At 37.9% G+C, this 12,958-nt stretch overlaps 1 protein-coding gene across 3 annotated transcripts in view; it reads right to left on the minus strand.

The window, feature by feature from the left end:
* The window catches only part of SLC44A1 (solute carrier family 44 member 1), a 145,407-nt gene that overhangs the window by 67,000 nt on the left and 65,449 nt on the right, over positions 1-12,958 (minus strand). For all 3 annotated transcript variants that reach the window (XM_081150682.1, XM_081150681.1, XM_081150680.1), the window contains exon 4: positions 11,390-11,526. In XM_081150682.1, the coding sequence (XP_081006808.1) occupies positions 11,390-11,526 (137 nt within the window). The remainder of the gene's footprint in view (positions 1-11,389; positions 11,527-12,958) is intronic.

A 12,958-nucleotide genomic window follows, 5' to 3' on the forward strand; every position in this document is an offset into this window, starting at 1 on the left:
TTATAGAACATTAGAGAATTAATGAGAATCTGATCTGGTCTATGGTATCAGTCCTCCGTCATTTAAAACGTTTCTTCTGCAGTAACTTACATACAAAGTTAATTAATAATATTAAGGGTAATAACAAGTACTAGGACTACCTTTATTGAGTGATTGCTGTCTGCCATATGTCAGGCCATATATATATATATTTAAATAATCAACTTTAATTCTAACTGACCAAACCGCATCCAGGAGTGTCTCTAAACAACTGAACCAAAGAAACACGATAAAATTCAGCTGAAGAAACCAAGAGTTTTTGCCAGCCCTGGTGCTTCTGAGGATCAGGCCAAGCAGCCCGTTCCCGAGACTGGTTCTGTCCCCTGCCCACGTTTCTCATCCCAAGAGGAGGGGAACCTATCTCTGTCCTCCCGTTATGCTGGGAACTCTCAGGAAGTTACTGGTGGGGTAAGCCTCTCACCCCATAAATATTAATTATATCATTTACTAGGATTCTATAAGGCAGGTATGTGTTATTGAACCCACTTTACAGAGAAGGAAATAGGGGCTAAGAGATAAGGTAAATAACTTGCCCAAAATGACATGGCTACTGAAAGGTAGAGGTGGGATAAACCTCTAGGTCTCTTTGACCATAAAACCCATCCCCAACTATATACGCTGCCTCTTTTCTACGCTTTCCATTACTATTTAAAATTACTGCATAGAGCACATGTGCATTCAAATAAAACACAACTTTTTTCTTCTTTTAAAGGCAAAGAAATGCTAACTAAATAAACTGAACAAATTGATAAAACTGATAAAAGGATCCTCAATTTTCAGATAGTTTGAAACAGCTAAAATTCAATCCTAGGTTGGTTATGCAGCCATCTATTTCTCTGACTATATAGCTACACATATATCTTAACAATATATAAAGTTCAGAGGAATACAGTCCACCAAATCATTGATAAATATTTTAATGACCCATTAATTTTGTAACATAGCAACTAAAATATTGCATGGTTCACTGTACAACAGATATCGTTAACTGAGGAGATCTAAACTATAGTCTAATTTTTCTGAGGACCTACAGCCTTATATCATGTAAACTGTTCATATTTTATTGATGTTCCTACCAGATTACTAATGTGATCAAACACTTTATTATTAAATACAAATAGGATAGCTTTCCACTTGTATTACAGAAATAATGGACTTTTATAATGTACCACACCACAGGAAAAATGTAAAATATAATGTGAAGTGAAAATGGAAGATTTTAACACTGAAACAATTATAGAAACGTCATGTGAGGATGTGAGAACTAGAAGGAAATACAGAAAAAAGATTTGCTGGGACAACACAATTGGGAGTGATTTTATTTCATTTGCATCTTGTCCTATCCATCAAAGAAATTTTTAGAAAGCCAGAAAACCTGCATTTACTTCAGTTATACTGCCCCCAAACCAGCAACCAATCTGTCAAATGTTTAAATGTGTGGGTTGCAATAGCATGCTTACATAAATACATGTAGCATCTATTTTATATAAAGATAATTTCTGTAATTTAACAATGCAAAATATTTTTAAAGAGATACTTGAAAGCTACATGGCACGTTTCTTCCATCTTCTTAAGATGGTCTCAACAGGAAACTAAGTTTTTGAAATTGTTTTTAAGCACTCTTTTCCATCGTAATGACTGTTTTAGTTAGCAGAATATTAAAAACCTAACTCTTCTGAAATTAGTCTTTTCTGTGTGAAGATAATGCCACTAGATTCCACTTGCAGCAATGGCAAGCAAACGTTTTTAGATTACTCCCTGGAATAGCCGGGAGTCCTATTATGGAAATGCATGGGGAAAAAAACAGCAACTGTGCCAATGACTGCAGAGCCCCAATGTGATCAACTTCTTGATCTGAATTGTCAACTTATTCCTCTCAGTGTCCAAGATGGCATCGATTTGCACAATATAAAAGGCCCTAACTAAAGCACTTTGTGTGGGAGCCGTCAAACACGCTGCTCCATCTGAATTCCGTGAACACCATCTCCACCCCCACCCTCTCCATTTAAAAAAGAGGTCAGCAGGTGCAACAGAGTTCAATTTTATAAATACTTTCCTAGGATAATGCTCTATGAAAGGAGAATAGCCTTATCGCTGACAGTATTCTGGGACACAGGCCAGTACTAAATAGATCCTGTACTAAATAGATGAAAGGAAAAAGAGCTTTACAATGTGTTAGTCATAACAATCCTAAGAAACTTTATACTGCTTCCTGCTCGAAGGGCTGATGGACAGAGAAGCCTCGGTGAAGAGCATTAAGACAGCCCAGGAATGGCAAACATTCTACAGTGGCTGTTTCCTGATTAGCTAATGCATTTTCAGTGAACGTTTTTAAGGGAGTAACCATCCTATTTTTTTTAAAGAATGAAAGTATAAACAATATTAGCATAAGAGGTTTGGTCATAAGCAGTAAGACAAAGTGTTTTTTCCTAATGCAAAGAGCAGGGGAAAAACATACTTGAGTAATGAAAAGTCTAAAACAAAATACAAAAAGCTTACCTAAGCCATACTAGAGGCAATCCTTGCAACTCAGCCAATGTTATTCAAATGCCATCAAAATGAATGATCTTAGGAATCTAACGCTGGTATATAAACATTTATCTCAGTAAACGGTTTCTATAGCCCCCAGAATGCTTAACTACTACAATTTTTCAAACGCCTTATAATATTCAATTATTTATTCTTTAACTCAATATCACTTATAACTCCCCTAAGAGGTTATGTTTCCATCACCACACTAAACATTACAGATAAAAAAAGAAATAATACTTTCAAGGCCTTATGAGCAAACACTGGCATATTTAGAAATAGAATTCTTTACTTCTAGGCCACAATGCTTCTTCTGTGTCATTCCTAATAATCAAATTATCAGCCAAGTAATCAATAAGCTCCTGGGCAAAAGATGTACGTTTCATAGATATCTCCAAAACAACTTCTTTAAAAAAACAAAACCCAGAACATTTCTATCACCCACTCTCCAAATCTGCTCTGGCTCCTCCCACATATTTTCAATCCTGGTTAAGGGCTCCATCATCCATGAAATCCCCACAATGCAATATGGAGGTCTTCCTTTCTCTTCTTCATCTATCTTCCCATGCCATTCAAGATATGCAAGATACCACGTCCTGACAATCAGACCTTTCTGTGTTATCTCAGACCTTCATAACCTCTTACTGAGTCAGATAAACTACTCTCCCAAAGGGTTTCTCATCTCCCTCCTGCATGCACAACCTTCAGAAAAGTCTCTGTGAAACGGGCATTAGTTGTATCACACCCGTTCTGAGGATAAACTCCAAGCTCCTTGGCTTCATGGCCCTCCGCCCTCCTAAATAAATCAAGCCTCTAGTTAAAACTCCAGCCTCATCTTAACATAATTAACTTCTTTCAATTGTTGCTGTTCAACAAGCTTCTAGGCTTTTTCACATGCTGTTCCCTCTGCTTGAGCTGGTATCTGAGTGAGTGTTCAAGTTTGACAACAATTTCTACGAACCACTCAAGCTTTACCTCCTCTATAAAGCTCCTCTGACGAACCCAAACAAAGCTATATACTGCTCAGCTCTATGAGAAACTTAGCATATTATTTTGTAACTTTCTGATTTACATATCATCTCTAATTTTAGAATGTGAGCTCTGTGAGAACTGGGGCCTTATGCCTTCAGAATATCTGGAACCCATATCTTGTGGCACATAAGGACTCAAAAGCCATCTGTTGAATAAAACAGACATCCTGATTTATAAAAAGAAAGAATACCTGTTTTTAATCTTTTTTATTTTGGTGTTACGTACAATGTTCATCCGCTTTTCACTGTTCACTACAAAATAATACTTTCTAAGACAAGATTTCTCAACTTTGGCAATTCTTTGTTATAGGGGGATGTACTGTGCATTGAAGGAACGTTAGCAGCATCCCTAGTCTCTACCCACTCGATGCCAGTAGCCACCCCCTAATTCCTTACCCAGTTGTGACAACCAAAAATGTCTCCTAACACTGCCAAATGTCAAATGTCCTGGGGTGGGTAGGGCAAATCACCCTTAGTTGCGAACCACTGGTCTAAAACACCAAATTATCTGAAACAATGATAAAGTTGGTTAAGTTAGATGCTAATTCTTCTTGCTTTAAAATTTTGCTTGATTTCCTATCACAGTAATATTTGTAGGATATACCAAAACTAAGAGCCAAAGATTCCTTAAAATACATGATTTAGAAAATTCCAGTTAATACATAATAAAAACCTCTCCATGCAGAACAGTTTTCATCATGAAAAACAAATTGCATTGCCATGTAAAGACCAATGAATTTAACTTTCTTCTCTAAGAAAGTGTTATATATTTATATGCTGAAAGAATTCAAGACAATTTCCAATTTCAATTTCTAGTAACCAGTGAAAAGTATGGACATCTTTGCAATTCCCAAGAAGCACCCATTAACTAGTTTGTGGTGGGACATCATGTCAACCACTAAATGGCACATACTAGGGACACAATAAATATTTGCTGAGAGAGTTAATTTTGGACATCTACATGTAAGACCAACTAGGTATCGTGGAGGGACAAAGAAAAGTTTGTCTACTATAATGCAGGCTCCTTAAACACGAGGACTGCACCTTGTCTTTGTCTCTTTGGCACATACTTAATAAGTGCTACATGATTATTTGTAGAATGAGCAATTAGTTTAAATTGCATTATCAAATGCAAGAATTTTTTCTCTCTTTTTAAGAACTGAATCTTCTAGGGTGACCTTGGTTAATAAAATTATACAGGTTTCACATGTACAATTCTCTAATACATCATCTGTATATTGTATTGCGTGTTCACCACGTCAAGTCTCCTCCCATCACCATTTATCCCCCTTTACCTTCTTCTACCCCCTCACCCCCCTTTCCATCTGGTAATCACCATGCTGTTGTCTCTGTCTGAATTTTCTTTTTTTTTTACTTCATCTCTTCAACTTTTTAATTTTTCCCACTTTTTAACAATCAAACTTCCCTTGCTGATCTCTGACTTGGAGGCAATCAAATCAGTTGCTAGGGGCGATCACTTCATTATAAATGACAGCAAGTCCAATCCTTTGATTGACTGCACTCCAAAAGAATTCATACAAACTCTGTGGTTCCAGTTACACTGTCACTGACTAGATGATGATAATCGAAAGTCTTGTGAATATTCACAGATTTTATCTAAATGGATCCCATAACCTTTCAAGGTTTTCCATGGCTAAACAATGACCACCGAGGAAGCACCAAGCTGCATGGCTCTGCTTAAAATCTGAACACGGTCAAATGGCAGGTCACACAGCTCTCAAAACGTATACGAACCACAGTACATTGAAGAAGCACTCTTAAGCGGGAGTGCTTTTTTTCACAAGTTATAAACGGCGCACAAACCAAAGGGAGATAAAATTTCTGCCAGTTCACTACTATGTTACAGAAAACAAAATACACATTATAAAATAGTTGGGTAGGAACGATGCACAAGGTAATAAGGGATTCCATGTAAAATATTAGCACCCACTGAGAACATGAGGTCAGCCCCTAACTTAAATCACAGGTTACTCTCATTGCTAAACTGTTGTTTATAATTCTGGTTGCAAGTGGAAAGAATAAAATGACACGCAAAGCATCGGGCACAGTGCGTGGCACAAAGCAGGTGCCAATAAATGGTATGCTGAAGCCAAACGCAGGGCTTCAGTGCGATTTACCCACCCAGGCTTCGATGCCCATGCTGAACAAGGGGCCGGGGAGTACAGTGAGGGGTGGTCTGTTGGTCAGAGGTGGTGGTCGGGCCTGAATCAGAGAAGGGGGGGGGGCTGCCTGAGCAGGCACTGTCTTACCCTCCTGAATCAGAGAAGGGAGGGGGGGTTTCTGAGCAGGCACTGTCTTACCCTCCCTTCGCCACCTGTCATGGTCTGGCTGGGTTGAGATGAAGTTAGCAGCAGACGGAGAGGGATTATTTTCCCTCCTACAATGTATACATTTATTTGAGTTTTCCAAAATAATGACAGTGAAGAGGAGAGAAGCTGTTCCACAGAAGCCGGAGGGAAGGCAAGCTGATGGGGCTCATGCTCTGCTGAGAACAGGGCCTCAGCCGGGAGCTCCGGGCCGACCGCAGGCTCTGTGGGGCCCGGGATCAGGGAAAGGGGAACCGAGGGCTCAGGGGCGAGATGGTACGAAGGGTCACTTGCGGGGTCTTCTCTAAGGGGGACGGATGAGTCAGTAAGATGAGTTATTTAAGAGATGAATAAAAAGAACTGATTTCATAGCAATTCTGGTTTGACTGAAGCTAAACAATTTACCTGCTGGTGGCAACTCACAGGGATACAGAACTGAGCAAAAGATCCACAGCACACTGGGAGAGTGAGAAATGATTGTGGCAACGGAGACGAAGGGGCAGTTCAGTCCACGGCCCTCAGGAGCCATTCACGACGTGAGTCCTGGGTCGGGCTGGGACAGTCCGGGAGCAGAGCATGGCCCAGCCCCGAGGAAGCCCGTGCTACTGCAGAAAGATGATGAACGAAGACGCGTAACACCGACTCCTTGTGGTGTTTGGCAACTTTAATCTTTTAAGCAATTTTTAAGTTGTTTTATTCCCTAGCATCATATATTTATGATATTTGTGTCATATATAAACTACGCACCATAATAATAAAACGCACACTTACATACCTACCATCCAGCTCACACATCAGAACTTATACTTTTAAATTCATCTAAATCCTTCTGCTTGCCTTCCCGAGCTCTTCGTGATATGGGAGCATATTAACACGACCAATCTACTTTCCAGCTATTTCTCCCAAACTTTCTATTCTAGTGAGACATACTCAACAGAGTAGTCCACAAACTTAAATGTCCAAGAAAACAACTCTTCCTTGTCTAAAAGAAACAAAAAAATTGAAGAAATATTTTATTTGCTTAATGAATGCATTTCTTACTACAAGAGCCAAGCTTTCCTTTACAAAAATTTTAAATAATTTGTAAAGGTAATAGAAATTCACAGGAATGGATGGTTGTAAGTGCTAAAAAGTACTTTCAAATGTTGTCATGGAAACATAAAAGTCTTTGAAAAGGACTTATATTATCTTTTCATTCTGGTAAGAAAAATGTTATTTTACCTTGCATTTTAAAATAAGGTTGAAAATTATCATTTAAAATTTACTATCGTTCTTTCTCTTTCATGAACATTTTAATTGTGATAAAATACAGGACAAATATTTACCATCTTAACCATGTTTAAGTGTCCAGTTCAGCAGCACTAAGTACACTCATGTTGTGTGCAATCATCACTATCCATCCATCTCCAAAATTCTGCATTTCTTGCAGAATTAAAACTCTATGCATAACACAATAATTTCTTCTTCCTCTCTCCCCACAGCCCCAGCAACCACCATTCTGCTTTCTGTCTCTATAAATTTGACTATTCTAAGTACTTCTTATAAGGGAAAACCATACAGAATATTTGTCCTTTCGTAACTGGATATTTCACTTAACATAATGTCTTCAAGGTTCATCCATATTGTAGCATGTGTCAGGATTTCCTTTCTTTTTTCAAAAAACTGTGGTAAAAACATACACCAAAATGTATCATCTTAACCATTTTTTAAGTGTACAGTACAGTAGTGTTAGCAGTAGAGTACAGTTGTGCAACAGATCTCTGAGATTTTTTCATTTTGTGAAACTAAAACTCTATACCCATGGACACTATCTCCCAATTTCCCCATACCCTTGGCCCCTGGCAAAAATGCCGTTTTACCTTCCAAGAGTTAGACTTCTTTAGATACTTCATATAAATGAAATCATGCAATATTTGTCCTTAAGGTCCATCCATGTTATAGCACGCAACAAGACTTCCTTATTTCTTTACACTGACTAATACTCCATTGTAAGTATACACCACATTTTCTTTGTCCATCTGTCCATCAATGGACATTCAGGTTGCTTCTACCTCTTGACAGAATAACGCTGCAATAAACCTAAGTCTGCAAATATATCTTCGAAATCCTGTTGTCAATTCTTTTGGCTATACTCCTAAAAGCGAGATTTTTTGATCATATAGTAATCTATTTTTTAAAAAGAATTTTATTTTTTTTAGAGCAATTTTAGGTTTATAGCAAAATTGAGAGGAAGGTACAGAGATTTTTCCATATAACTCCTGCCCCCACACACGTGCATGGCCCCCCGTTATCCACATGCCCCACCAGAGTGATACATTTGATACAACCGATGAGGCTACATTAACACATCATAAGCACCCGAAAGTCCATAGTTTACATTATGGTTCACTCTTGGTGTTGTACATTTTATGGGCATGATCCAAATGTATAATGACATCTATCCATTATTAAAGTATTTCCATTGTCCTAAAAATCCTCCGTGGTAATTCTATTTTTAATTTTTTGCAGAACCCCATACTGTTTTCCATAGTGGATGCACCATTATATATTCCCACAGTATCAGTATTCAAACTTATATCCTTACCAACATTTGTTAGTTTCTGTTTTTTGGGGCTTTTTGGTTTTGTTTTTGATAGTAGTTACCTATCAGCTGTGAGGTGGTATCTTACTCTGGTTTTGATTTGCATTTTCCTTATGATCAGTGATGTTCAACATTTTTTCATGTCCTTATTATTAACCATTTGTATATAATCTTTGGAGAAATGTCTGTTCAAGTTCTTGCTCATTTTTTAATTAGGTTGTTTTGTTGTTGTTGTTGAGTTGTAGGGGTTCTTCATATATTCTGGATATTACCCTTTATAAGATCTGCAAATATTTTCTCTCATTCCATGAATTCCCTTTTTACTCTGTTATATCCTTTGATGCACAGAAGTTTTAAATTTTGATGTAGTCCAATCTATTTTTTCTTTTGTTGCCTGTGCTTTTGGTTCAGATAAAAGAGAGTATTCCTTTTACTTATTTTTTTTAATCCTCACCTGAGGATATGTTTTTATTGATTTTAGAGAGGTAGGGGGTGTGGAGAGAGAGTGAGAGAGAAAGAGAGAAACACTGAACATCCAGCCATTGCCTGCCCAACCAGGGTTGAACCCACAACCTAGGTATGTACCCTGACCGGCAATTGAACCCACAACCTTTTGGTGTACGGGACGATCCTCCAACCAACTGAGCCACACCAGCCAGGGCCATTATTATTACCTTTTAAACGCCTAATCTGTTGATTCATTTTGCAAATAGCTGCCTCAAAAGCTTTCAGGTGTCTTTGTAGCTATGTACCAATTTAAGAAGTCTGTTTTCCGAATAATGTTTACTCATTAATATGTTTGAACATCTACTTTATGCAAGACACTGGGGGAAATACAAAGTCTCAAAACTCACCGGAAGGGTCATCTTAACAGTACCTTAATAGGCCACTTAGGAGGATACTGGACTAGAAACAAAGCTTGTCTGCAGGGCAGCATGGGGCATTTCCTCTCGATGGATCAATATAGCAGATAATACAGCCAACAAGGAACTAGCTCTCTTTTACTCTAACAGGTGACATGTCAGGTTCAAGGGCCAAGACTCCTATCAGCTGGTTCAAGGGAACATGTTAGAAGATAGTTCAACACTAGATCATAGCTTTAAATGCCAGAATAAGACATACAGACTTTCATTTTATTATTTTTACCACTGATTTCTGAGCAAAGAATTAACATGAACTAGAAGGAGAGACAGAAGGCAGGAAGACTATTACATTCCACTGGCGGAAAAATAATAATATTGCAACAGCAGTAGCCAACACTTTTTCTTTTAGCAACGTACTATTTGCCAGACACTGTTCTAATCACTTTTCATGTATTAACTCCTCACAACAGCGCTATGAAGTAATTTAGGTACATATATTACTCCTATTTCATAGCTGGGGAAACCGAGGCATGGAGAGATCAAGTAACTTGCTAAGGGCCTCAGAGCTATTAAGTGGAAGGACCAATATGTGAACCCAGATAATCTAGTCCCGGAGCCCATACTCCTAACCACTCAGTGTCACCACCTCCCAGAGTACACTGTATATGCTCACGCTGTCTAAGATTTTAGAAAAACCCTTAAAAGAATAACTCATCCCTCCCTAAGAAACCTGGAAATAACAAGGCTGATAGTTCTGGTATGAGACAGGACACCGTGTGGGAACAGGAAAGGAGACCTTAAAGGGTAGTCAATGCCTCTCTATTCAGTGTCCAGCATTCCTCACACATCATCTCACTAAACACTCACAACAGCCCAGGAGGGGGCATCATTTGAAATCCACATTTTATCAGATGAGGAGATCTGGGCTCAAAGAGGCAACGCCTTCTTGCCCATCACCACAGAAGCAGAGTCAGAATCCAGATCGAATCAATCCCACGCTCTTCCCCAGCTAGTGCGAAGGGCACTTAGGGGTGGACAGGGGGACTGCCACCTGTGGTGCTCTGCCCTCTGGCCTCGGAAGGCCGGCACCCACCCGACAGATGACAGACGGCGGGGCCGCGCCTGCGTCCAGCTGTGTCCCGAGGCTGCTTCCCCCCCACCTGGAAGGGACGCCTGAGTCAAGCTGCGAAGAAACCGAAGCCAGCCTGCGTTTAGGCAGGGCGGAGGCAGCTCGGAGGCCCCCCACATACCAAACACACACATGAAACTTCATGGAAGTCCAAAAACACAGGCTTTGGGGGTGTCAGCGTGTGGCCCTTCACAAAAAGAGGTAACAAAAATTATCTGCAGAGAACTTCGGTGAGGTGAGAAGCCCAAGAGAACAGAGCCAGAGTTCAGGAAGCTGACTCTGCTTGTTTTCTCAGCTAAATCCCATATGTCTAATATCAAAGTTTCCCAAAACTTCATTCTTAGAAAAATGGTAAAGACATACTGTTAAGTTAAAAAGGCAAACACATAATTATGTACAGCAACACACTGAAAAATGTTGAAACTTTGATTTTTACTTCATTATCTTTTTTCTGAACTTTTCAAATTTCCTATAATAGACATGTTACATTGTTATCTAGAGGTAAAAATAAATATACTAATTGAAATACTTTAATTAATGAATACTTAGGAAGAAACACCGCACCCCAACCCACCCCAATTTTACCTGGAGTGGTCTAGTAATTCCCAAATACTCAAATAGAATTCACAAAAATCACCTGACACATTTGTTAACAATACAAATTTCCAACATCCAAAGACCTACTCAGTCAGAATTTCCCTGGAGTTTTTTAACAAGCTCTCTAGGTGACTATAACATAGTTTTATCAAGGAAGTCCAACGGTACTTTCAGGTCTCTTTCTTTTTAAGGTTCTTTGATGATTTTTTAAAAACACCAGGGCAAATTTATATTGGAATGAAAACACACAAAATTTAACAGGGCGAGAATGTCTCAGAGGCCTAAAGTCTCACCATTCATCTCTGCAAACTTCTGAACATCACTCAGGGTTTTCAGCTCTTGTCTTGGACACGCTGCTACGCACAGTGCTTCAGACTTGATCTTCCGGTTTATCAAGTCCAGATTGCATGGATCCAAAAAGAACACATACCTAAAGCATGGAGAAAAATATTGAGATACTATTTTCACAAAACACATTCTGGTTCACTGCATATCTGACTCAGACTAAAAGCAAAGAACATCTATTCCATACTCCTCCACAAATTTAATCATAGCTGCGTAAACATTTCACAAATCTAATCACAGATAAATAAGAATAACTGCTGATAAATATACTGTTAAAAGCAGGGATGAAAAGTAATTGTGGAACTCATTTCTCATGATCTATTTTTTTAATAGTTAAATTTTTGTCACATGTATTTTATAGTTAGAAATAATCTATTTTAGTTTTTTTTTTAAATAATTGATTTTGGTTTTATTTTTTGTCAAACTTGTACCAAAATAATTACTGGAATATCCCAATACTGCTATATAACACAAACTGTAATTTATATGTAAACTTTAGTTAATAAATAAATAATTAGATAGAAAATGTCTAATTATAAAATGAATGAATATATAGAACTTTAGCTAATGAGTATATAATTACAAAAATACATTATAAAATTAAATATATAAAGTTGAATGAAGACTAGAGGGAAATATACCAACATTTTGACTATAGTCATCTCTGGGTGTAAGAATAAAATAATTTTAATTTTTTTTCTTTTACTTTTTATAATTCTCATTGTCTAGAAAGTGTGAAAATTACTTTTGAATTGAGAAATATAATAAATATTATTTATTAAAATGGTCCATTTCATATAAACAAAATAATCCCAAATTGTAAATTATTCCTTTTCTATACTGAACATTTATATTTTAAAAAAGGGAAGATTAATTAGAAATTACATTAAAACAGTTGTTTTTAAGACAAACATTGCAGATATTATCATCTGCCCAAAGAGAAAGTAAGAGTCAAACATTCTTAACTGAAATAACCAAAGTCTAATATTTGGATCAAGGGAGGGAGTACAAGTAGAAATGCTCTCATGCAAGATAATAGCTAATGAACCCCCAGCCTTGGGTTCAAGTCTACTGAGTCCATGGAAAGTTACCCATGCAACTGCTAATAGCCTTTCCCACACTGTAAATTCTGTTGCTATATAAACTGTGATTCAAATCAGAAAATACAACAAAACATAGTTAGGTGAGAAAACTGAAAAGCAAAAATATAGTCAATTGAAACCTATAGAATTTTATTAACCAATATCACCCCAATAAATTTAATTTAAAAAATACAAAGTCAATACATGTGTGGGGATGAACAATATAAAGGGACACCAGAAAAAAAATTAAATAGAGACCAAAAAAAAGATGTGCGTGTGCATAGGGGGTGGAGGTGGGACTAGAGAGGCCTCTGCAGCGGAGTAGCACTGTATACACACTTCAGGGGAGCAGGGGCCCGGGCGCTCAGGGGGAAGCGCAGGTGTGAGCTACAAACCACCAGACTAAAAGCAATAATTTCTGTGTAACCCTGTTAG

The sequence above is a fragment of the Miniopterus schreibersii genome (assembly GCF_964146895.1).
Source record: "Miniopterus schreibersii genome assembly, chromosome: 11".
In the NCBI taxonomy this organism is placed as follows: Eukaryota; Metazoa; Chordata; class Mammalia; order Chiroptera; family Miniopteridae; genus Miniopterus; species Miniopterus schreibersii.